The sequence below is a fragment of the Trachurus trachurus genome (genome assembly GCF_905171665.1).
Source record: "Trachurus trachurus genome assembly, chromosome: 1".
Taxonomy (NCBI): domain Eukaryota; kingdom Metazoa; phylum Chordata; class Actinopteri; order Carangiformes; family Carangidae; genus Trachurus; species Trachurus trachurus.
In genome coordinates, this window is record NC_139891.1 from 33,890,402 (window position 1) to 33,916,747 (window position 26,346).

The 26,346-nt window shown below is 39.8% G+C and overlaps 1 protein-coding gene across 2 annotated transcripts in view; it reads right to left on the minus strand.

Annotated features, from left to right (window-relative positions):
* The window catches only part of LOC310984728 (hexokinase-1-like), a 46,188-nt gene extending 27,444 nt beyond the window's left edge, over positions 1-18,744 (minus strand). For both annotated transcript variants that reach the window (XM_083970043.1, XM_083970042.1), the window contains exons 1-3: positions 18,278-18,744; positions 13,683-13,845; positions 2,113-2,261 (exon numbers count right to left, since the gene is read on the minus strand). In XM_083970043.1, the coding sequence (XP_083826169.1) occupies positions 2,113-2,261; positions 13,683-13,845; positions 18,278-18,340 (375 nt within the window). In that variant the 5' untranslated portion in view covers positions 18,341-18,744. The remainder of the gene's footprint in view (positions 1-2,112; positions 2,262-13,682; positions 13,846-18,277) is intronic.
* Between the last annotated feature and the right edge of the window lie 7,602 nt (positions 18,745-26,346).

A 26,346-nucleotide genomic window follows, 5' to 3' on the forward strand; every position in this document is an offset into this window, starting at 1 on the left:
TACAACGCGGCGGCCGCCAGCTGTTCTCTACGAGTCCATTATGGGTCAGCGCAGGTCCTGAGTCTGACGTCACTCCTGTTATACTCTCTCTCTGTGTGTGTTACTGACTGAGGAGGTCGTTTTACACAAACCGTTCCCCCGGCCTGACCTTACACACTGCAGCGCTCTGTGTTGGAGGCCAGACACACAAACACACTGGCTGTTGTGAGTGGAAACAATCGACTGTCTGACTCGGGTCATGCACTGTTTGTTGTCGACGGGGATGACTGACAAACCTCAGGACACTTCAGTATCTGAGAGGAAATGTCCTGAATGTAGATGTACTGTAGATTAAGTTTATGGAAGACAGGGTTACACTGCAAAAACTCAAAATCTTTCTAAGAATATTTGTCTTATTTCTTGTCAAAATGTCTCATTTCTAGTCAAAACTAAACTCTTTCCACTTAAAATAAGACCCATCACCTAAAAATTAACTTGTTTTTAGATAATTTTCACTTGTTTCAAACGTATTTTCACTTGAAATAAGTAGAAAAATCTGCCAGTGAAAGCAAGTTTTTTGTGTTTGTAATAAGGAAGAAAAACTTGCTCCACTATCAGATTTTTCTACTTATTTCAAGTGAAAATAGACTTGAAAGAAGTAAAAAGTGTCTAAAAACAAGCTACTTCTTAATGCGATGAGTCTTATTTTAAGTAGAATGAGATTTGTTTTGACTAGAAATAAGACAAATATTCTTGGTAAGATTTTGAGTTTTTGCAGTGTATGTATACAAAGATTGTGTCTACATTTTATGTTGATGCTCATTTAGTAGTTCTGAGGGGTGACGTCTTGTGCAGCTGCTGTTTTTGTACCATATAACCGATGTAATTAGATTTTTTGTTGAAGTAGATATCTGTTTCTCATTTGCTTAATATTTAAAAACTGTTCCTGCAGCTCATTAGTGGCCACTTTGACATCACACTAGTGTTTTCGTGTCTAAGGCCTCTGGAAAGTTAAAACTGGGGTTGACGTTGAGAAAGATTCATCATTATTATTATTATTAACATAATTTAGATGGTGGTTATGGCCCAATAGTATAGCTACTACCTACACAATGTGAAGAGCAAAGGGAACCAAAAAACCCCAAAAGAAATTGACCAATCACAGCCATACACGGGAGTTTCTCCTTGCTCAATTTTGCACTCTCGTATCCCAACCTCCTTTCGCATTTAAAACTACGAGCGGTTTGTAAGACCCTTAAAGGGATAGTAGCATTTTTTTAAAGTGGGGTTGTATGATCTACCAAGTTCTTTAATTGCAGTAGAAGACTCTCTGCACTCCTCCCGTTAGCAACGCCAGCCCATAATAGCCCTGCCCAGAGATTTACAACATACATTGTTGTGAACAGACCCAAAGAAACGGCCTATTTTCGTGGCCTAAAAGAAGTTTTACCTGAAAAAAAAATACACAGTTCCTTTGTTCGCTATAATATAATTTTTTCCAGCCCCTCAAAGTGCAGGAAAAACGCAGTTTTTATTTGGAGCTAACCAACTGCTGATCGGCGGGTGCTAACCCTGGGCGGAGGGATACGTGAGTTGGTTAGGTCCAAATAAAAACTGTGTTTTTCCTGCACTTTGAGGGGCTGGAAAAAATTATATTATAGCGAACAATGGAACTGTGTATTTTTTTTCAGGTAAAACCTCTTTTAGGCCGTGAAAATAGGCCGTTTCTTTGGGTCCATTCACAACACTGTATGTTGTAAATCTCTGGGCAGGGCTATTATGGGCTGGCGTTGCTAACGGGAGGAGTGCAGAGAGTCTTCTACTGCAATTAAAGTACTTGGGGGCTATTTGTAGATCATACAACCCCACTTTTTAAAAAAATGATACTATCCCTTTAACAATTCAGCTATAGGTATGGAGAAGAGAGAGAGCTACAGTAGCAAGTCTGCCACCAAAAAGCCAGAGATGAAGAGGAGATTCGACAAACTGAGGGCTCAAAGCCGAGTAAACATCGGGTCATCGCTTGGCCGATGGAGAAAGCTCCGCCAAAATATGGGCCTGAAAAGTACAACAGAGTGCTTTTTTTCAAATCTTTCTCATCGTCGATCATAGCTTTAAGATATCTGTGGTTACCTGCGTCCCACTCCCGTGGATGATGTCGTCAGGGGTCTCGTAGACCTGGCTCTCCATCTGAACCGGCTGCTTCTTGTCATGAGTCACTTTAACGCGCAGGATTCGGAAATTAGATCCTCCGAGGTCCAGAGCGATGAAGTCTCCCTTCTCTGTAAGAGATGAGAGTTAAAAAGGTCAGATTCTTGTTTTTTATGATTGTCTGGATGCTCATGATTTGATTTTTTTTAATCCCATCTTTATTAATTTAAACAACCATCAAGTTTAGCTAACATTCCTTTAAACCAGTTAAAATAAAATCTGATCATCATAACCTACAGTCGGACCCATTACAGGATTGTTGCATTAAACCACATGTGCACGGCAAAAACTCAAAATCTTTCCAAGAATATTTGTCTTATTTCTTGTCAAAATGTCTCATTTCTATTCAAACTAATCTCTTTCCACTTAAAACAAGACTCGTCACCTAAAAATTAACTTGTTTTTAGATCATTTTCACTTGTTTCAAACTAATTTTCACTTGAAATAAGTAGAAAAATCTGCCAGTGAAAGGAAGTTTTTTGTGCTTGTAATAAGAAAGAAAAACTTGATCCACTGTCAGATTGTTCTACTTATTTCAAGTGAAAATATGTTTGAAAAAAGTAAGAAATGTCTTAAAAACAAGCTACTTTTTAATGTGATGAGTCTTATTTTAGGTATAATGTGATTTGTTTTGCCTAGAAATTAGACATTTTGACTAGAAATAAGACAAATATTCTTGGTAAGATATTTGAGTTTTTGCAGTGTGTTCTGGTTCAGTCTACCTGGGAACACATAGCTCCTGTCAAAAAAACCAGATGATCCAAAATATAAAGGGTTAATTCAGGATGCAAAAGAGCAACAGGAAGTTCTACGGCCAAAAAAAAAGTGTATGTTGTGTATGAAGGTTTTTGAAGGGGTTTATGAGCCAAATCGTATCGGCTCAATCTCAAAATAAGTAAAATAAATGTGATAATGACTTTTTCCACTTGAGGGCAATGAAGCTCCAAGTTTTTATTAATTTACTGAAACGTCTCTTTAGGGCCCTGAAAAAACCGCTCAGGTCTGTTCTGGTGTGAGGATTTTATTTGTTTTTGATGGAGTCTCGATCCCTGGACCATCATTACCAAAGTTGGTACGTTATTGAAAAAGACAAATAAGAACTTTGCACAACTACATCTACGAGGGAGCACGTCCTGTGTGTAGATACAAGATTAAAGGCCCCATGGCATGAAAAATGTGATTTTGGTTATTTTTTGGTGCTTGGGGAGGTCTCTGGGCCACGTATATACTGCCCCATGCATCAAACTGGTCATAAACGGAGAAACACACACCGCCCATTTGTAGGAACTGTCTCTTTAAGACGAGCAGATAGCACTTCCTCCTTTCTGTGATGTCACACACAAGGTAACTCCGCCCACCGTGACCAGTTGTTTTTTCTGCCAGTGAAAGCAAGTTTTTTGTGCTTGTAGTAAGGAAGAAAAAATTGCCCCACTATCAGATTTTTCTACTTATTTCAAGTGAAAATATGTTTGAAAGAAGTAAAAAGTGTCTAAAAACAAGCTACTTTTTAATGTGATGAGTCTTATTTTAAGTATAATGAGACGTTTTGACTAGAAATAAGACAAATATTCTTGGTAAGATTTTGAGTTTTTGCAGTGAAGTGGAAACAACCGCGACCTGAACCCTTCACAAACTCAAAAAAGAAAAGCAATCGAGCTACTTTTCTCCTTTAGAAGCCTAGTTGAGTGTGATGGGAGCTGCCATGCAGTCAGGTGCAGCGGTAGAGACGTCGCTCCAGGCAAAACGCCCAAATGTAAATCCATCCTCCGTGGAGACAGCAGCTTCCTCGTCACATCAGATACAGAGCTGGTTTCATTTCACTCATTGAAAAATTAACACACAGACAGCACCGGTGCCTCTTTTCTTTTTTGTTGAAACAACCGGTCGTAACCTGCATGAAATATTACTTATGACTTGAGTGTCACTCCACACCCTGACAGTTCATTATGTAGGCTACTGTGTGGAAATTTGGTTGATCCTCCATATGGATCATCAGAGAAGAGTTGTAGCCTACATGTAAAAAAACAACAGCGCCAACTCCTTTTTAGAAGTAAACGCATTAAAATTTAAGACTTTAATCGCCCCCTATCATGGATGTAGTGCACTAACTATATAGTGTGTTCGCCATTTTGTAGGGTTGTTTGAATTCTCCGCAATTAATTTTATCCACTATGTAGCACTTGGACGACAAAACACCCACAATGCACCGCAAAATTGAGTGAACAAGTGATGTACACTACTTTCTACTCCCGTATGTATCCCACAATGCAATGCGGTCGTGTTTTGCCAGAGAAGAAGAGCAAGCTAATTAGCATGTTAGCTATGATTTCTTTAGGTTATTTACCAATAAACTCCTCAGACGTATTTGCCGTTGCTCCGTTTGTCTCGCCCGAGGAGCAGGAGTTGGGCAGCAGCATCCCAACATTAACAGGCAGCGTTAAATCAATCTAATAAAGAAACTGTAGTAGAATATGTAGAAAATACGAGCTAACGAGCTACGCTAATAGCCACGGTCGGGACACACAACAGTAGTTTACCAAACCAAACTTCCGATATTTCAACAGTTTATTGTCCGAGTTACACAACCACACAGAATCACATCCTAAAATGTTCCCGCAAGTGTCAGTTTTTTCTTATTTTATTTGTATGTGTCCGGTTTGTTTCATACATCCATGGTTTGTTTACATGATTCTCGGCGCGTCTGCTTCCGTCACAGCAACACCTGGCGCATCAGAGGACGCAACCACGTCCAGAAAATTACCGTCTAGTGTCCGAATTCTCCTCCCGTCGTTCATATACATGATGTAGTGGATAGGGAGTGAGTGAATGATTTCGAACACAGCTCTTGTTACTTTAAAGCAGCGTTTTGGAGTTGTTGGATTGTGTATTTGATGAGTTTGATGAGGGAAACCAAGAAATCCCATGAGCCTCCGTAGCGTAGCTCTGAGCAGCTCACGGCTCTGCTCCGCCGTTCTAAAAATAGCTTGCACCGACAATTAAATGTAACGAACCTACTGCTATGACTATAGGGATTGTGACAATGGGCCAATTTGTCAAAAAGTTGAACTATCCCTTTAAAATATAAACTATATATGATTGTGTCGCAGCTAAAGGAGTCGGTTGACGTCTTTTTGGAATCAAATATCTTTCTTTGATTTGATAAAGACTGACACAAGTAGAAAGTTGACTTTCAAAGCATGCTACAGTATTGTAAAAGGCTTTTAACATTTTCAAAATAAGCGTATAAATTATATTAAACCTTTATTCCCCTGTAGGTATTCATCAGGGGTGGAAAGTAACGAGTTACATTTACTCAAGTTACTGTAATTAAGTAGCTTTTTTGTGTACTTGTACTTTTTTGAGTAATTTTTAAAATCAGTACTTTTACTTTTACTTGAGTACATATTGTTGGAAGAAATTTACTTAGTTACATTTTAAATAGCTTAAGTTACAAAGTAAAAAATATATAACTCTGTGTGGGTTGTCAAAAGTAGCTACACTGCTGCCGCCTCTCTCTCTCTCTCTCTCCCTTCACAGACGCACTCAGCAGCAGCAGCAGGTACACACCTCTTTCCCCCTCACCGCTACGTGAGTTAGTGCATAACAGGGCTCGTCGCTATGTTGTTGTCTTATATTAGCCATTAGCCGCAGCTAGCGGTTAAAAGCTGACGTTAATGATTAAAGACAACGTTATCAGGCATGTCCATCTATTCGGCTACGTTTATGGTGACCGTGCCAGACACACCGGGGCTGAAGGCCGGACCGGCGGTCCGTTGAGTTAAATGTAGGAGCCCAGTCAGATCCATGGCCATGCTCAAAGGAACAGACAAGCAGCCCACTGCTTCAGAGCAGTTACAGTAAAGAGGCAAGAGAGAGAACCTACAGTAAACCCACCCCCCCCCCCCCCCCCAGAGCGATAGATATCGCTCTGTTATATCTATCGCTCTGCCCCCCCCCCCTCCTCCTCCTCCTCCTCCTCCTTGAGAGCAGACAGGAAAGACAGTAAAAAAAACAGGTGTGTGTGAGTGAAAGAGGGAGAGAGAGATTTTTCTTTTCTTTTTTTATCCGTATTGAAAATGGTATTGAGTATCGAATATTTTCCTTAATATCGATATTGAGTTGAAAATGTTAGTATCATGATCATGATCGTGACAACCTTAGTGCCAGTAACTGTAACTGTCCATCTGATTGGCTCTGGACAACTGCAGTGTCAGAAGGTCAGAATCAAGTTGGTGCCACAGGAGCTAAAAGATGATGGAGACCAGTGTATCGATGGAGAAGGGACAAATTTGGAACACAGAGACATGCACGGAGAATGTTAGGCCAATCTCTGGCCATTATAGCCCCCCCCCCCAAAAAAAAAAAAAAAAAAGTAACTAAGTAACTTGTACTCTGAGTAAATTTTAAATGAAATACTTTTTACTTTTACTTGAGTAGATTTTTACACCAGTACTTTTACTTTTACTTGAGTAAAATTTCATCAAGGTAACTGTACTTTTACTTGAGTAGATTTTTTTGGTACTCTTTCCACCCCTGGTATTCATCAGTTCATGCAGTGGCTCTTTAACTTCAAACTAACTTTATATGTTCAGTCACTTCCTCTGGATCTGAACACATGATGTCGTGTTAATGCACATCCACTCTTTCTCTTTCTCTGACCTTTTCTGACCTTAGATGAAACCGGTTATCATGTGTCGCCGCCCGACACAACAATGTCGCTCCTTTTAATGCCTCCATGACTCTAGTGTTTGCTGCGTTATGCTATTTATCCCCTTGACCTGCCTGGAATGAGACGTGACATATAGAGGCGTCCCTGACGTGCTGCAGACCATGTGTCCACTTCACAGCCCGGGTGACCTCCGCTGTCACTCCTACAGTACAAACTCCTCTTGGTTTGTACATGAGTGGATTTGAGCTAAGTCCATCGGTAAACCCATTAAATCAAGTCCCGTCGATAATAAACTACTACAAGAACGGCTTAAAGTGAAGACACACGGCTGGACGAGGACTGGATAGGACCAGACAGGAGAAATGTGGCTGCTATTCTTAAATTTAATCCTGGCTTTAATTCTGGCAACAAACCGAACCTGAGGGTTTACTCAGTTTTCACCAGATCTAATCTCCACAAAAAAACAAAACAAAAAAGACAGCCAGCTGCAGCAGGAGCAGCTGAAGGTGCTGTCACATTGTGAGTTTAGATCCACGTCGTCCTCACTGATTAAAGAGCATCAGCCACAGTGAATAGTGGATTCAGTATTGATTCGGTTTGGCTCAGTGTGAGTCTGAATGAACTGAACATGACTTCTTGATGCTGATACACTGCAAAAAATCTAATATCTTACCAAGAATATTTGTCTTATTTTTAGTCAAAATGTCTCATTTCTAGTCAAAACAAATCTCATTCTACTTAAAATAAGACTCATCACATAAAAAGCAGCTTGTTTTTAGACACTTTTTACTTCTTTCAAGCATATTTTCACTTGAAATAAGTAGAAAAATCTGATAGTGGAGCAAGTTTTTCTTTCTTATTACAAGCACAAAAAACTTGCTTTCACTGGCAGATTTTTCTACTTATTTCAAGTGAAAATATGTTTGAAACAAGTGAAAATGATCTAAAAACAAGTTGATTTTTAGGTGATGAGTCTTATTTTAAGTGGAAAGAGATTAGTTTTGACTAGAAATGAGACATTTTGACAAGAAATAAGACAAATATTCTTGGTAAGATTTTGAGTTTTTGCAGTGTACCTGCTGACACCTACAAGTGAAATCAGCCAATACTGATCATTTATCTTGGCATTGGTCTGTTGAACACCAGCACGTTAAACCAAGTGGGAAGCTGAGCACAACAACATTTCTCTGAGTCACAGAGAGGGTGATGGGTGACTAAAGGCATTAATCAAATCAAATCAAATCAAATTAACTTTATTTGTCCCGCAAGGGAAATTGCCAAACTACTGATTGCAGAGCGTTAAAGGGACAACAAGGAGTTTGGGTAACACTTTACAATAAGGGTCCCTTTTTTAACGTTAGTTAGCACATTATTAAGCATTAAGATATTAACTAATGTATAATTAATGCTGAGTAATGCATACATAATGATAACTAATTACATTATTATGCTTAATAATTTATGAACTAACTTTGAGTAGTAAACATTAATTAACTGCTTAGTAATAGGCTACATTAATTAATGTGTTTCCTAATGCTAAGTAATACATAGTAATGATTGTTAATATATCTGTAAACTGTTAATTAATGCTTAATAATGTACTAACTAACGTTAATTAAGGGACCCTTATTGTAAAGTGTTACCTGAAGTTGGTCAGTAAAGCTGCATGAAACCTATATGCCGGTGTGTTCATCGAGAGCAACAAACATAACAAAAACACTTTGCTTTCCAAAACTCCTTGTTGTCCCTTTAATACAAGTCACCCAATAATGATCAGTCGAGATATTCTGCATCATTTAGTAACACTTTTTCGCTTGGCTTGTTGCAGTCTGGGAAGTCGTGTTGGGTTTTTACACGAATCAAAATAACTTTGCTATCAAGATTTGAAGCAGTGATGCATTAGTTTTGTTGAATTATTATGGAAACTCAGCTTGGTGGAAGTTTTTCTTTGTTTTTTCTGGGTTATTGGACGAATAACTCCACTTTTTGACCCGTGACGTTAGTTCCCAAACTGAAATGAGTAAGAAATAATCCTGTAACACAAACTGTGAGACGCAGCTGAAAGCTCAAGAGAGCGGTTGTAAAAGGAAATGGACGAGATGTGGGGAAACGACATTAGATTTAATGGATCAGTGGGTTCTCAGTCGAGGTTTTTCAGAGTAAAAGCTCCGAGCTTAAGTTGAACTAATGAAGTTTTTACTCTGGATCTGTGAGGCTATTAAAGGGATAGTTCACCCAAAATTCAAATTTCACTCATTATCTACTCACCCTCATGTCGACTAAGAGTTGTGAGAAGTTTCAGAGTCCTCCGTTCCTTCTCTGAGTTACGGAGGGGGGGGGGGGGGGTCTGCGCAGTAGTATTTGTCCATATAATGGTTGTGAATGGATACCAACTTTCTTCGTCCAAAAAGACACACCAAAAAACATCCAAATACCTCCATAGTGCTCGTCTGTAATGTCCCTCTTGTATTGAAGCCCCGACATGAGAAATTGTTCCGAAAAAATTAAATAAGTCTATATTTTAAGCTTGTTTGTAGCGGAAGCTCCCAGTGTCTCAGTTCACTGCTCTGCCTGTGTCGAGATTTGCACTGACCGGCGGAACAATTTCTCATGTCGGGGCTTCAACACAAGGGGGACATTACAGACGAGCAGTATGGAGGTATTTGGATGTTTTTTGGTGTGTCTTTTTGGACAAAGAAAGTTGGTATCCATTGACAAATACTGCTGCGCGGACCCCCCCGTAACTCAGAGAAGGCACGGATAACTCTGAAACTAGTTGACATGAGGGTGAGTAGATAATGAGTGAAATTTGAATTTTGGGTGAACTATCCCTTTAAGACGAGCTGCTCTTTATACAGTTTTATCTTGATTAGCTCCTTTACCCCCCTCCCCCCGGTGTATCACACCGCCATGATGACTGTGAAGTGAGCTGTCGGTCCCGTCCGAAGTGCTGAAACTGGAGCTTTCAGATGTTTATCAGTTTTAATTATCACCATGGCTGCAGCTCTGCTCTGCCCTTTGCCTGATCTCCCTCCCAGCTGCATGCAGGCGCATAAACCTGGAGCTATTTATAATGTGAGAGAAGGGAGAAGGCAAGAGACAGCACACACACCCCCACCCCCCCACTCCCCCCTCAGCGTCCCCGTCCGGGCCTCTGCATGTCTGTCTGACAGGCACTCGGTGTTATTTCTGTTTACCAACAGGGCAGCACACAGGCCGCTCTGTGCTGGAGAAGCTCTTGACTTTGACGAGTGTGACTTTAAGGAGGAAGAGGAGGAAGGGGAGGAGGGGGCTGAATTCTCTAAAGGACATTGAGCACATTTTAAACCCCCCTGCTGCCACCGTCCACCCCCTCTGCTTTGTCCAACTGTCTCAAACACAGAGTCGTAAACAGCTTCACATCAGAGGATCAAAATTATCACACCATAAATCCAACATGTCAACAGTTGATTTCTAATGGAAGTCCCTCACTAAACCTACCGCTGCACTAACTTCAGAATAAAACACACTTACGTACATCTGTTTTTCCTGTCATTTCCATATTGAGTAACACTTTGACCTCTATAGCCCCGTTACCGGACCGCGAGCCAGTGGCTAGTGTCCTAGCCTAGCCTACAGTAAAAATGCATGGCACATAAAATACCGTAAAAAGAGGAGTAAAGCAATAAAGCGGCAATATTTAAGCATCAAAGATGCATGTTCAATCAAACCCACATAGTTTGAAACAACGTTCAAAACACACACACAGCCAGTGTCACAACTAAGCATAAAGTCCGCTAGCTAGCTTAATGCTAACGTATAATGTAAAACACCATAGACGGGCTAATATAACAGAAATGAGCTCCGTCCTCATCCCAGGGGAGAAAATGAGCCAAGTAACGTATCCGCACGCTTTTAGAGGTTTATCGCTGGCTGGTTAAATTCTTTTTAGCAGATTAATGTTGGTCTCATTGATGAAATTTAACAACTGTGGCAGTCGCATTAGTTTGTTTGAATGAAAAGTGAGCAGGGCTGCCTCTGGGCTACGTAGCCTACTGAAATCACCACATTTACGTAAATAAATAAATGTTTTACAATGAACCGATCAGTCTAATACATTTTATTTTGTTAAGTCAACATGGTTACCGTACATGGCAAAGATTATTACCACTTTATGACTTAAAATCGGTCTGTATTTAACCATACTTATAATGAGTTATAATGCAGTTATAGCACTGTATACATTATAATTGTTAGTAACTTGCTGACAATTCCCACATCAGTAATGCATTACTTATAGTTATAATGTGTTATAATTGTCTATAAGCATGTATAACTAATGGCTTATAAGGTCAAGTATTATAATAGAGTTATAATGCTCTATAATATAAAAAATAAAAACAGACGAACTTGTGAAAAGGCAGATGAGGTAATATCCATACGCTTTTCTATTAGTTTTTATTTTAGAAATATTTATCTACACATCTCTTTGTTCTTTGTTGCTCTTATGTGTATTACTTTTCATTTGTTTTTGTTTTTCATTTTTCTAAGCCCATAGATTATTATTTTGTTGATTTCTGAGTCATTTTGAAGTTAAATTACACTGTAAAAGTAAAATATGGTGGATTTAATCAGAATATCAAACACTTTTCTACTTCAACACGCTTAAATGTTCAAGCTGCTGCTCTTGAATCCAGCAGAATCAACATGGTACAGCCCGGATCGTACCATTAAACAGTTTTTATGTCACTATAAGCTTCTGCAGATCGACTCCCATGAGTTTTTCCAAAAGGTTGTGAGCGGATGATGATGTTTGAGCCGGCCGGTGCCAGCCGTCAGTGATCAGATTGTGTTTTGATGAGACGGACGCGTCACGTGACGCTGTGATGCTGCTGCCGTTTGAACTGTTTGGCCCTGAGGCTAAAAACAATAGTGATCTACTGAGTCCAAATCCAGAGCACAAAGAGGCTTATGTCACATAACAGACCTGAGCATTTTAACTCATCAGCACATTTTTTTTAAACAGATAGATGGAGGAAACATGAGGTTGATGTGCTTTAACACACCTACAGTAACAGTAACAGCAGCGACAACACACAGCGCCACACCATCGACCTTCATCCGTTGTTCAGTTTACAGCATCATGAGCTGACACGGATGGATTAACATGTGTGTATATAGTGTTTTTAATTCCTTTTAATCAATATTATTTATTTATTCATCGTCATTTTATCTGGTTTATCCATGTTATTTGTTTTACTTTCCCTTTTTCCTTTTTTCCTTCCATCAACATTTGTAGCTGATGTTGGTGTAGTTTGGTGTAGCTACCCTTGAAAACGAGACGGTGCATCTCAACAGGTTTAACCTCTAATTGCATTTTTATTTTTCAAATAATATAAATTATACTTTTTCTTTAGTTCAGTCAGTAACATGTATTTCTATCTGGCTGGTAAGCGTCACGTCACCTGTGGCAAATATTCCATTTCCGTGCCCAAGCGCCGGCAGTTACAAGTTGTAAACAATAGCAGAACCAGTGAATCTATAACCTCTTTCTTCATCTTTCTACATCTCTGAGAGTAAAAAAGGGATTGAATTCATTTAATTCAAGAAAAAGTAGAGAGTGTACAGTAGCCGTGGTAACTGGTTCAACTCTGTTGCCTCCAAAGAAATCAAAGCCACACTCTCCACATAGGAGCTGCTCCTGTCTTAAACGGACCTGAGAATTAAAACCTGGTCCGACCTGCGGGTGTTGAACACCGTACCCGACGCGGTCCGTCTAATTAGCGACAATTCTTAGTCCAAACTCGGCTGAAAAAAGGAAACCGTCTTCACCGTGACCGGCAACTACGTTTTGACAGCGATATGTTTTTATATTAGCGTGTTAGCAGCTAATGCTAACAGCCTGTAGCCGAGCGGCTACTTAGCATTAAAGCAGAAGTAAGCGATCCGGTGGTTTTGTCTAACTTCCTGTCAGTCGATGGAGTTAGCAGTCCCCGCCCTCGTTCCTACGTCACCACATTCACGCGCATCCCTTGGCTGCACACACAGAGAGGACCGCCCCTTTATGCCGTTCTCTCTCCTCATTGGATAAAGGTTGTAGGATACAAGGAAAGTTTTCTCCTCGGCTCAGAGCAGAGCAGAGTGACTGACAGACCCGTGTTTCAGACCAAACACTCTATATAAGTGATTGCTGTCGGAAGATATAAGTATTTAAGACTTATATTAACACAAACATTCCGCTTACTCCTGCTTTAACTGTGTTTACATCGATTAGCAGATAAACAAACTTAATATGTATCGATAACTGAAAATGTGTGGTTTTCATTGTTTTTCATGGGACCATGACTATGCGGTACGGCTACATTGTTGTGTATGCGATGGACCCGATACCGCCGGTGGACCAGGAAACAGAGTCGTGACGGAAACAAAGTCGTTTCCTTAATGAGCTCTGTTTTCTCTGTTTGTAATTCAAACCAGATAGTCCAGGTGTAACAGTGGGACATTTCTCTGACAGATCAGAGTTGCAGGGAATTCAATATTTAACCTTTAAGTGTAATATTTCTAACAGAAAATGAATGAAGCTGCATCAACTGTCTGAGTTTGTCAGGTTTGATTTAGAAACTTGTCTGTGAGCTGCAGTGGGTTTTAAAGCAGAATAGTGATGATGATTGTGTGTGTGTGTGTGTGTGTGTGTGTGTGTGTGTGTGTGTGTGTGTGTGTGTGTGTGTGTGTGTGTGTGTGTGTGTGTGTGTGTGTGTGTGTGTGTGTGTGTGTGTGTGTGTGTGTGTGTGTGTGTGTGTGTGTGTGTGTGTGTGTGTGTGTGTGTGTGTGATCCGTCAGTTACCTGATCCGTCGGGGATGGACCTGACGAAGGTGGGCAGCATCTTGACGGTTGCCGTGGCGTTGGTGTCGCGGCCGAGCCCGTTCTCCATCTCCCGGCGGAACCGGTTCATGATGTCCTTCAGCGTCTCGTCCGAGAAGCGCATGGAGTAGAGGTACTTATCGATCTGGAGACACAAAGTCCACATTAATGTATCTTTATACAGTCAGTTTAAAGGGACAGTTCAACATTTTGGCAAATTCACCTATCGCCATAATCCCTATAGTCATAGCAGTAGGTTCATTACCTTTAATTATCAGTGCAAGCTGTTTTTCGATCGGCGGCGCAGAGCCATGAACTCAATCAAATAACTCCAAAACGCTGTGGTGGACAAGTTGTGACCTGCACATTCACCACGCTATGAAATAATCATAGTTGTTTTCGAGGCAAGTATGTAACCGGAACTACATTCCAGACACGGCTGCTGGGCGGAGTGATTTCAAAAGCGCAAGTACTTCCGAGTATTTGCTTCATTTGTCGTAATTTAACATAATTATACGTTATTATCTAACTTGTCCACCAGAGCGTTTTGGAGTTGTTGCATTGTGTATTTGATGAGTTTGATGAGGGAAACATGGAAATACCAGGCAGCTCACGTCTCTGCTCCGCCGATCTCAAAACAGCTTGCACCACTGACAATTAAAGGTAACGAACCTGCTGCTATGACTATAGGGATTATATGGCAATGGGCGAATTTGCCAAAAATGTTTGAACTATCCCTTTAAAGGCAGAGGAGCAACAGGTCGAAGATCAGTCAGTGTTAATTAAATCCACCTTCACACAGGACACACGTTGGGGGATCGGACACTGACGCTGAGTGGTGTTAAAAGAAAATCAATTTATTGATCCATGAGGAAGCACAGAGCAGAACCAGAACCAGGTCACATCAGCTCCGTTAACTGTGTCACAGGAGCAAGCACGAGATGATGTTGATAAAATACTACACCGAAGCAATAATCACTTTATTTAAAGGGATAGTTCAACATTTTGTCAAATTGGCCCATTGCCATAATCCCTATAGTCATAGCAGTAGGTTCGTTACCTTTAATTGTCGGTGCAAGCTATTTTTTAGAACGGTGGAGCAGAGCCGTGAGCTGCTCAGAGCTACGCTACGGAGGCTCATGGGATTTCTTGGTTTCCCCTCATCAAACTCATCATCAAATACACAATCCAACAACTCCACAACGCTCTGGTGGACAAGTTGTGACCTGCACATTCACCACACTATGAGATAATAACACAACGTTACCAGACAGAGTTGCACTTTTAATTTCGTTGTTGTGGAAATGACAATAACAATAAACGCATCTATCTATCTATCTATCTATCTATCTATCTATCTATCTATCTATCTATCTATCTATCTATCTATCTATCTATCTATCTATCTATCTATCTATCTATCTATCTATCTATCTATCTATCTATCTATCTATCTATCTATCTATCTTTAGAGGGAAATGCAGAGACTGCTTGATGAAAAACTGTCCCTGAAGGCAATGCGCATCAGCGGTTTTGCATGAATTTACCTTGACACAGACACAGAACAGACCTACTGCTTACTCCCTACTGTATGACTATAGAAATTATGGCAATGGACCAATATGCCAAAATGTTGAACTATCCCTTTGAAATATCTACCTATTGTTTACGGTAGGCTATATCACATCTAATTAGTGTGATAGTAGAGTAGAGTAGAGGGGGTTTTACACTGTTGTTACATAACCACACAGAGCAGATGCCATGAGGCCGGCCCACGGTGAGACACAAGCATGAGACACAGTCCACGCATTTGTCTCCCATCAGGCGTCTCTGTGTAGCTCCACTATTATTAGACTCTCATGTCACGTGAGGAACAATACCACTTCTCCTCCTCCTCCTCCTCCTCTTCCTCCTCCTGGGTATAAATTTAATGCAACGGGAGGATTTCCAGTCAACGGTCACATCTCTGTTTCTATTCCTGGGCTTCACCCTCAGCCATTCAGACGCTGCTGCTCAGTCACTGGGTTATTCTTTAATTATTCATTTTCTTCTTTAAATTTTTTACAAAAAGCTCAATGTTACACAAGGGGGGACACTACAGGTGAATAGGGTAAATATTTTAACTAACAGATATCACCATGAAACTTCCCAAGTTTATCACTTACATGAAGACAAATATTTTTTGTATTACAAGTTTTGTCAGATTGTATGTTTAAATATGTAAATGAGACAATATCTAATGAAATATGCACTAATTTGCATACGTTTCCAGAACCGAAATCTGACCAATGGATAAACCTACTTTCAAAATTCTTGTTTTATTTTGTTGACATATTAGAGTCAATAGTTTTTACAGAGGAGAATTTTGGATATCTCTTTTTATCACTCTGTAAATGAGAAAATACTGTCACCAGCCCTAAAAAAAAATTGAATTTCGCCATGTTTTTAGGAATTAAATGTTGTATAAATCAGGCTGTGAATGATATATCAACAATCCCCTCTGTAAAAACCTTCAGAATATAGACAGGAATAAAACTGGAAGGTTTGGTTTGTGTTCTCAGAGTCAGAGGAAAAACTCATTTTGAGAAAACGGCCTTTAAAGACTTGTACTGTAAAATTACATAGATTGTTAATGTCAATTATACTTTTACGGTTGGTTGCGGATACGGAGAAAACAACAGTTTCTGGAGCCTACATAACTGTTCAGGAGAGAGAGAGCTTTACAATGACACCTGACAGACAACAGTAGCTGTTAACTTTTGGTGAATTTAGGAGAAATCTACTGACAAAATGAGACAAAATGAAGTAAAATAACCACCTTAATGTGGATTTTCTATAATTTATTTATACTTTTATGAAAGAATACATGTTAAGGAAGAAAAATAACCGAAAATTAAAAATTGATCAGTGCATGAACACAGTGTTTTTGCCTGTAGTACCGCGCCTTAACTGCAGCAAACAGCCTTTGTGGCTCCTCTGTCACCTCTTATGGACATTTTCCTTTTCATTATTGTTTTCACGAGCATCCTTAAGACATTATTTTATTTATTATTATTATTTCTTCCTGTTCCCACTTCCCTGTGTGTGTGAATGAAAGCAACTTCATCTGAACTCGTCTCACTTGTGGATTTGTTTCGCGGTCGCTGAACTTTCATTCTTTCGAAGAATGTCTTCCTGCCCGGAGGGAAAGTCTCACTCCATCATCAGTAAGGGAGGGAGAGGGCACGTGCTAATACTGCGCCGTGACATCATGAATCTCCCACTCGCATCTCGGCTGAGCCCCCTCCTTCTCCCCCTCCCTCCCTCCTCCACCTAGGAACATGTTGCTCCTGTGTCGTCTCATCTCCTGAACCCTGAAGGTCAGTTCTGTGAACCTCCACCGGCTCAAATCACAGCTCTGATCTCACTGATGATGATGATGATGGCGATGAGTCGACACAGTCTGTGCTCTGATAACGAGTCACCGTCGTGTTGTGGCATAAAGAGGTGGAATAAAAAGAACTAGCTAGTAGAAAAAGATAGCATTTCCAGCAGAAAATGCGTGTGAATGCTGAAAACAGCTGAACTGCTATTGCCGAAGCGGTAACACTTTACTTGAAGGTATAAGGTCATAAGACTGACATGACACTGTCACAGTGAACGTGTCATAAACATTATGTCAATGTCATAACGTTGTCATTAAGTGTCATTTTGGTTTTTGTAGGGTTAGGTTTAGGGTTAGGGTTAACCGAATGACACTTAATGACAACGTTATGACATTGACATAATGTTTTGTTCGTGACTGTGTCATGTAAGTCTTATGACGATACCTTCAAGTAAAGAGTTACCGCTGAAGCAATGCTGAATGAGCTGAAGAAATTGTTGAATCAATGCTAAATTAGCTGAAGAAACTGCTAAAGCAATGGTGAAAAAGGGCTAATGCTAAAGCTGAAACATATAACTTGTAATATGAGATGAATGTCTTTTAAAGGTACAAAGCAGTAGGCTACTATAACAGGAGTAACGGGGAGTATATAAAAGCAGGAGGAGGCGTGAAACAGGAGAGAGTGAAGAGTGAAGAGCTCACGACTTCCCCCCTTCCCCTCCCCTTCAACGGCCACAGACACCTGTCTGCTTCAGACGCCCTAGCAACCGTCGCTCCCGGAAACACCACCCGGCGGCAGCGAGGGAGGGAGGGAGGGAGGGTCGTCCTGTTGCAGCAGCATCACAGCAGCCGCTGACCACAGCCCCTCGTCAAGGACGTCGGTCGTCCATGTCTGACGGCTTTTAGCGCCCGGCCTTCTCCTCCTCCTCCTCCTCCTCCTCCTCCTCTCTGCTGCTGCTGCTGCTGCTGCTGCTGCTGCTGCTGCTGCTGCTGCTGCTGCTGCTGCTGCTGCTGCTGCTGCTGCTGCTGCTGCTGCTGCATCCTCTCCCATCCGCCCCACAGGCTAAACGCTGACATGCAGCTACCCTCTCCCCCTCCTCGTCTCCCCCTCCCCGCTGCTGCCCGGCGTCCATGGCTGCACATTCACACACAAGAGACACGGGAGTAAAGCGTAAAGCTGCTTCCCTTCCCACTCACTCACTCAGTCACTCACCTTTTTGAGCTGATCATCCTTCAGCTCGGTGAAGTAGTAGGCCAGGAGCTGAGCCGCTATCATCCTGCCTGCACGTCCGCCACCAGGAGCTGTCACAGACTAAACGAGGTGGTCGGAGGAGGAGTGAGAGAAGAGGAGGAGGAGGAGGAGGAGGAGGGAAGAAGGCTGCTGTCCGGACTCTTTCCTGTCCTGTCTTTCCTTTCCCCCCCACGCTGATCTGATCCCTCTTTATCCCGAAGGCGAGGGTGAAGGGAGAAAAAGTCTGGTGAAACAGGAGTAGAGCCTACAGCAGCAGCAGCAGCAGCCGTGACTGCACACACTCACAGCCTCGCAACACACAAACACACACACATGTATGTACACTCACACACACAAATATACACACACACACACAGAGAGCGAGAGAGAGGCTGGGTTTGGTTTGTCCGTGTCTCCTCCCTCTCTGAGCTGCTAGCTCCCTGTTAGCTCTGTGGAGAAGCAGCAGCAGCTCTGCTCTGCTCTGGAGTGGTGGTTCAGCACCATGCCCTGCCCCCACCGAGCGCTCTGATTGGCCGAGAGCCGGGTGGATGTGAAGCCAAGGAAGCATGGGATGGGAGGGGGGGAGAGAGAGGGGAAAGGGGAGAGGGGAGGGGGTGAGTGTGTGTGTGTGACTGGTGTGTGAGTGTGAGCTGAAGGAGGAAGCTGCATCTGCACCGTAACCTGCTGCACTGCAAAAACTCAAAATCTTACCAAGAATATTTGTCTTATTTCTAGTCAAAAATGTCATTTCTAGGTAAAACAAATCTCATTACACTTAAAATAAGACTCATCACATTAAAAAGTAGCTTGTTTTTAGACACTTTTTTACTTTTTTTCAAGCAGATTTTCACTTGAAATAAGTAGAAAAATCTGACACTGGCAGATTTTTCTACTTATTTCAATTGAAAATTAGCTTGAAACAAGTAAAAATCATCTAAAAACAAGTAAATTTTTAGGTGATGAGTCTTATTTTTAGTGGGAAGATGTTAGTTTTGACTAAAATTGAGACATTTTGACAAGAAATAAGACAAATATTCTTGGGAAGACTTCTTTTTGCAGTGTAATCTGCCGCTCTCCCAGCATGCAGCTCACACACACAGACTTCCCCCGACCGACCGATCGACCGACCGACCGGCCGGCACGTCCCTCACGTTGCCACGGCACCCAGATGTGGACGTGCAGAGGGGCAGGGCAACCGCACAATGATGTCATCAGCTCCTTTCCTGCTGCATCACACACACACACACACACTGAGCATCAGCTAGGAGGACGAAGGGCATCGCAACATCCAACCGTCGCCTCCTCTCCGCTGCCGCTCATGTTACAGTTGGAGAAACACACTCATGACTCGTGACTCGTCTCTTATCTCCTGCACACACACACACACACACACACACACACACACACACACACACACACACACACACACACACACATATATATAACTACACATAACACACACACCCTCCCCCCCTCAGAGAGATACCAGAGCTGAGCTGGACACCTCAGACTTTAATTACAGCGTCCAAACCTCTCACTCGCTGCACATGATTCAACATAGACTCAGTCCTGACCTCGCACTTATGCAAAGCATGAACTCTACAACCCACTGAGGTTTATTTATTTATTTTCACTAGTGGGATGAATAATAATAATAATAACATAACAAGTGGGGGGGGAAAAAGAGGAAGTCCAGTGTTAAAATCCCAAATGACAAATGAGTCTATACACTTACAGCAGCGCTTTAGAGAGAAGTACATTTGTAAAAGACTCAATGTCTAATGCAGGAATTAGAAAAATGTGCTTTATTATGTCATTTAAAATGGAAAAAAAACTTTAATTCTAGTTTTAAACTTGGTTGGGAAATAAAATTGTCTTCCAAACAAGTTGTCTGGGAGTAAAAGGAAAAAAGATCTAGGGGTATTAACCCTCATAACTTTAACAGCCAGTGTCCCATTAGTGACTCTATCCAATGCACAAACCATCTGAAAAACTAAATAAATAACACTTTATAACAAGTACACATTATTAAGCATTAGTTAAGCATTATTAAATACTGAATTCTTCATTTATAACACATGAATACTCATCAGTATGTAGTTTATAAATAGTTATGCGTAAAACATGTTTAACTGTGTTTATAAACTACATACTAATGAGTATTCATGTGTTATAAATGATGAATTCAGTATTTAATGCTTAACTAATGCTTAATATTGTGTAGTGTTACCACTTCTACACATAAAACAACAGGATTCACAATGTTCATATAACAGAAGAACAATAGACATTAGATTTAGGCGCTAGAGAAGAAAACACATGAAGGAAAATGATCTTTTTCACAGTTTGACTTTGAATTTCTTGTATTATTTCCACTAATGACTAAATGGCAAAGTAAAATTATTTCTTCTACACAATCTGTAAAGACGGTGGCACATGAAATATATTGTATTGTACTCTTCATATTTGGTTGTAGGAAAAGTAAAAAGTCACATTTCTGTTCAGCTGTTATTGGTGTTAACAAGTCACTTTATATGAAATATAATAACATAATACTGTATTATAAAGCTACTGGAGCTTTTGATCTTGAAAAGAAGAGGACAGGTTTTTTTTTATCATTGACCTTCAATTCACATTAATCACCAATTAATTTAAGTGATTTGTTTAAAGATCTGGATACTTGAACAGTTTCTTCTTTTTTTTTTGCATGATTACTCATTTGTCAAACCTTTCATTGAAATAAATACATTTATTAAAACATTTCAAGCTCCGATTTGACCCGAACAAGCCCTTTTAACCTACAATGAGACAATAAACCAAATAGTAATAATAAAAAGAATAGAATAATAAAAGAAGATAGAAGAAAACAAACTGAAAAAGATGCTTCAGACTGAAGATCAAACACTGACAAGGTCAAATACAAACTTTTTTTAAAAACCCTGTAGAAGAAAATATCTGGAAATTGAACATTAACGCAGGATTGATATGATATTGATTATTATTGATTTTCCACTGCGACACACTCTTTTTTTAAAAGTTTCGTCTACATAATACACACTGCAAAATCTCAAAATCTTTCCAAGAATATTTGTCTTATTTCTTGTCAAAATGTCTAATTTCTAGTCAAAACTAAACTCTTTCCACTTAAAATAAGACTCATCACCTAAAAATCTACTTGTTTTTAGATCATTTCCATTTGTTTCAAAGAAATTTTCACTTGAAATAAGTAGAAAAATCTGCCAGTGAAACAAGTTTTTTCTGCTTGTAATAAGAAAGACAGAAAAGAAAACACTATCAGATTTGTCTACTTATTTCAAGTGAAAATAGGCTTGAAAGAAGTAAAAACTGTTAGTCTTCAGTCTTAAAACAAGCTACTTTTTAATGTGATTAGTCTTATTTTAATTATAATGAGAATTGTTTTGACTAGAAATGACATTTTTGACTAGAAATAAGACAAATATTCTTGGTAAGATTTTTTTGAGTTTTTGCAGTGCAGTTGTTGGAGGTTCCTCTTTAAATTGCTGCTGTGGCCTGATGCAACAGATCCCAGCATTGCTATACATAGTCACAGGCGACCCCTCCTCTCCTCTCCTCCCCCTCTCCCCCTCTCCTCCTCTCCTCTCCTCCCCCATTCCCCGATCACGTCACCGCGCTCTGCGTAAAACACTCCATGTCTGCTGACTCTGTGACGTACGAAGCCTCTGACGTTCCTCTTTTTCCCCCCTGATCTACTGGGATTTAGGACTTCCCTCCTCCTCCTCTTCCCTCCTCCTCCTCCTCCTCCTTTTCCGCCCCATCCTCCTCTGCAACCACGAGTCACTGAGTGCATGAATGAAAAGAACGGCCTCTCTGTGCTGCAAAAAAAAAAAGCAGCTCAAAAAAAAAAAAGGAAAGAGAGCGACAGAGAGAGAAAGAGGGAGAGAAGGAGAGAGGACAGAGGGAGGGAGGGCTGAGTGTTCATTCAGTCCCTCTGAGGCTGTAGTATCCTTCCTGGTGTCATGGCTGCTTCAGGGTGACCTTCATCTGTCCCCGCTGACACACAAACACACACATATGCACTCTAATTAAACAGTGTGTCAGTAAATCGATGCATCGATGCTGCAGCAGGGATTTAGAGAGAGGAAAAAAGAAACCACATCAATCAGAGGTGTAGACATAGTGACAGGATTTCTACTTGGTTTGTGCATAAATTAACAAGTTTTATTGCAACAAGTTAATGTTTTATTTAAGTTCAAATGAAGAAAACTGAATGTAGAGTCATACATTTAAGCTCCTTTGTCCCATTAGTGACACTGTATAGCCTACGTCTTCCCTGAGCAGCTGTGTAAAAAGAAAGAAATCCTCTCTTTGTTCACCTGAACATTGTTCACTGGGAACTTCCTGAAACTCTCTAGCTTCTGTTTTTTCCTGTTCCTACAGCAGCTCCTCTGCTCCGGTCCAAACGGCTCAGAGATCTGAACCACTTTCAGTGAATTTTGTGAGAATACTTCATAATAACTTCATTCTATTTAGCTTAAAGTAAGTTTTTATCATTTATAAAGCATTCTTCCTTCATTGATATGAATTGAAATGTAATTTAAACAGTTATACATGATCAACTCTCAATTAATAAACTCATTTATTACGAGTTTAATTCTGTCTTTTATAAAGTACAAACAAGTAGTAAACTACCTGAACTAATCATGAATTACATTAAAGGGATAGTTCACCCAAAATTCAAATTTCACTCATTATCTACTCCCCCTCATGTTGACTAATAAGGGCTGGGAGAAGTTTCAGAGTCCTCCGTGGCTTCTCTGAGTTACAGGGGGTCTCGGCGTAGCAGTGCATGTCCATATAACGGTTGCAAATGGATACCAACTGTCTTCGTAACAAAAAGACACACCAAAAAACATCCAAATAGCTCCATGCTGCTCGTATGTAATGTCCCTCTTGTATTGAAGCCCCGAAATGCGAAATTGTCCCGAAAAAAATTAAATAAGTCTATGTTTCAAGCTTGTTTGTTGCCGAGACCCCCTGTAACTCAGAGAAGCCACGGAGGACTCTGAAACTTCTCCCAGCCCTTAGTCCACATGAGGGGGAGTAGATAATGAGTGATATTTGAATTTTGGATGAACTATCCCTTTAATAATTGTTGATAAAACTATCAACAATGAATTATTACTATTAATACTCTAGTACCTGTACCTGTCTAAATCATTGTAGAAGTGCAACATAAATGTTATGTCTCATAAATAACTGGTTTGTTATTGATATAGTTAATTGATAAATGCTGAATCCATCATTTATTAAGTATGAAAATACAATAATTAAATACATTGTTGATAATCTCATTAAACATTTAAATTATGTATATAAATGGCAGTATCAGTTTCCAGAATAATGCTTCACAGATGATAAATTAAGTATAAAATTCACTAATGCTCAACAGTGTGAAGTCATTTGTTTTGTATGTGGGACTTTATAATAAGTACACGTTATTAAGCATTAGTTAAGCATTAAATACTGAATTCTTCATTTATAACACATGAATACTCATTAGTATGTAGTTTATTAACTGTTTTACTCGTCATTGATAAGCAGTATTCATGTGTTATAAATGAAGAATTCAGTATTTATTAATGCTTAACTAATGCTTGATAGTGTGCAATTATATAAAGTGTTACCCAACATGTTTTAATAAAATCATACCAGTCGTTTTCAAGACGACTGACAGTGTTGCGCCGAATGAAAAGCAGAAAAAAGTCCCCAAAACTCTTTGTGATCAATCTCTTGAGGCTGATGAGATATGTTGCTTTAATTTGAAAACATCAAACATTAAAGACCCAGTGATGATGACGCTGTGTTGGAATTTCTCCTCATTACTCGGGTCACAAACAAGTTACTGTAGAAAAAAACAAAACAAAAGGTATAAAACTTCAACATTTCAGCTGCTGCCGGGGCTCAGGAAGTCCACTGGTTTGTAGTCGGTGGAGGTGAATGATGAATGTTGCCGAGCAGTGACGAGGCCCCGCAGACCTGTGAACTCCTCCATCATCATATTATCATGCTCCAATAATCTCCTTTATCCCCACTACAAACATGCTGAGTACTGCAGGGGCCAGGGAGAGGAATGAGGCAGCAGTCCAGCAGGACACACACACACACACACACACTACTTCTGTCTTTGTGAGGACACTTGTTGACCTAACACACATTCCTCAGACCTTTTCTCCTCACAGCTGAATGGCTAACCTCAGCTAACTCGCTAACCTAAACCTAAACCTAAACCTAAACCTAAACCTAAACCTAAACCTAAACCTAAACCTAAACCTAAACCTGGCTCTAGTCTGAAGTTAAAACCAAATCAACCAACCAAAAAGTAGAAACAGACTTGTTAGAAAGAAGAGTCCTCACGCTGCTAGGAAAGTACACACACACACACACACACACACAACTGGCATAAATACAGTTGGAGGATTAATTGGAAGAAAAATCAGCTGAGCTCTTTATGTTTGGATTTTGTCACGACTCTCGGAAGAAGAAGAAAAAAAGGAGCCACACTGCAAAAACTCAAAATCTTTCCAAGAATATTTGTCTTTTTTTTGTCAAAATGTCTCATTTATAGTCAAAACTAATCTGTTTCCACTTAAAATAAGACTCATCACCTAAAAATTAACTTGTTTTTAGATCATTTTCATTTTTTTCAAACTAATTTTCACTTGAAATAAGTAGAAAAATCTGCCAGTGAAAGCAAGTTTTTTGTGCTTGTAATAAAAAAGAAAAACTTGATCCACTGTCAGATTTTTCTACTTATTTCAAGTGAAAATATGCTTGAAAGAAGTAAAAAGTGTCTAAAGACAAGCTGCTTTTAGTATGATGAGTCTTATTTTAAGTAGAATTAGATTTGTTTTGACTAGAAATAAGACAAATGTTCTTGGTGAGATTTTGAGTTTTTGCAGTGCATAATCTATTTGATTATTTAATTTAAACACTGCAAAAACTGAAAAATCTTACCAAGAATATTTGTCTTATTTTTAGTCAAAATGTCATTTCTAGTCAAAACTAATCTCATTATCCTTAAAATACGACATCATGTAAAAAGTAACTTTCTACTTTTTTCAAGCATATTTTCACTTGAAATAAGTAGAAGATAGTGGAGCAACATTTTCTTTCTTATTACAAGCACAAAAGTCTTGCTTTCACTGGCAGATTTTTCTACTTATTTCAAGTGAAAGTTTGTTTGAAACATGTAAAAATGATAAAAACAAGTAAATGTTTAGGTGATGAGCCTTATTTTAAGCAGAAAGAGTTTAGTTTTGACTAGAAATGAGATATTTTGACAAGAAATAAGACAAATATTCTTGGCAAGATTTTGAGTTTTTGCAGTGCAGGTTTAATAATAATCAGGGACAATGCACATTAATAAAACATTTTAACAAATGTAAAGATTCCAGAATCAGCCAGAAGGCTATTCTACATCTGCTGTCCCTGGACTGATGTTAAGTAGTCACCCTAAAAGAGAATAAAATGATTTAGTTATAGACATGCAAATAATACATTAAAGGATTAGAAGGCTTTTAAATCTGAATAGAGATTAAAAGGCAGAAAACTATATGCAAAAGTCCATACATACACACACAAGCTGACATAAACTCAGCTCAAACAACAGCCATTTGCTACAGATGAAACGGAAGCAACACTAAGCAGGAACAGCAACATCAACAAGAATTGATTAATAACAAACTAACAGAACGTAGACACTTATCGCATTAAAACCCATGCACAAAAAGCAGCAGTAGTACTAGGCAATTTATAAACTGACAGACAACATGACGGAGGCATCAGAAAGCACCGACAGGCAGAGCAGCAAATGTGGGGAAAGATGCACTAAAATCTAATGTTGACAGCTTTGAGCACTAATTAGCCACTTTAAAAAAAAAAAAGAATTTAAAAAAATCACGACGAGGAGGTTAAAGTAAACATGAAGAGTCTTTTATGGAGAAAACAAAGAAAGACAGAGAAGAATCCAAGCAGAGAAAGTTTACTAGGTCAGGACGGGTCAGGTGGAA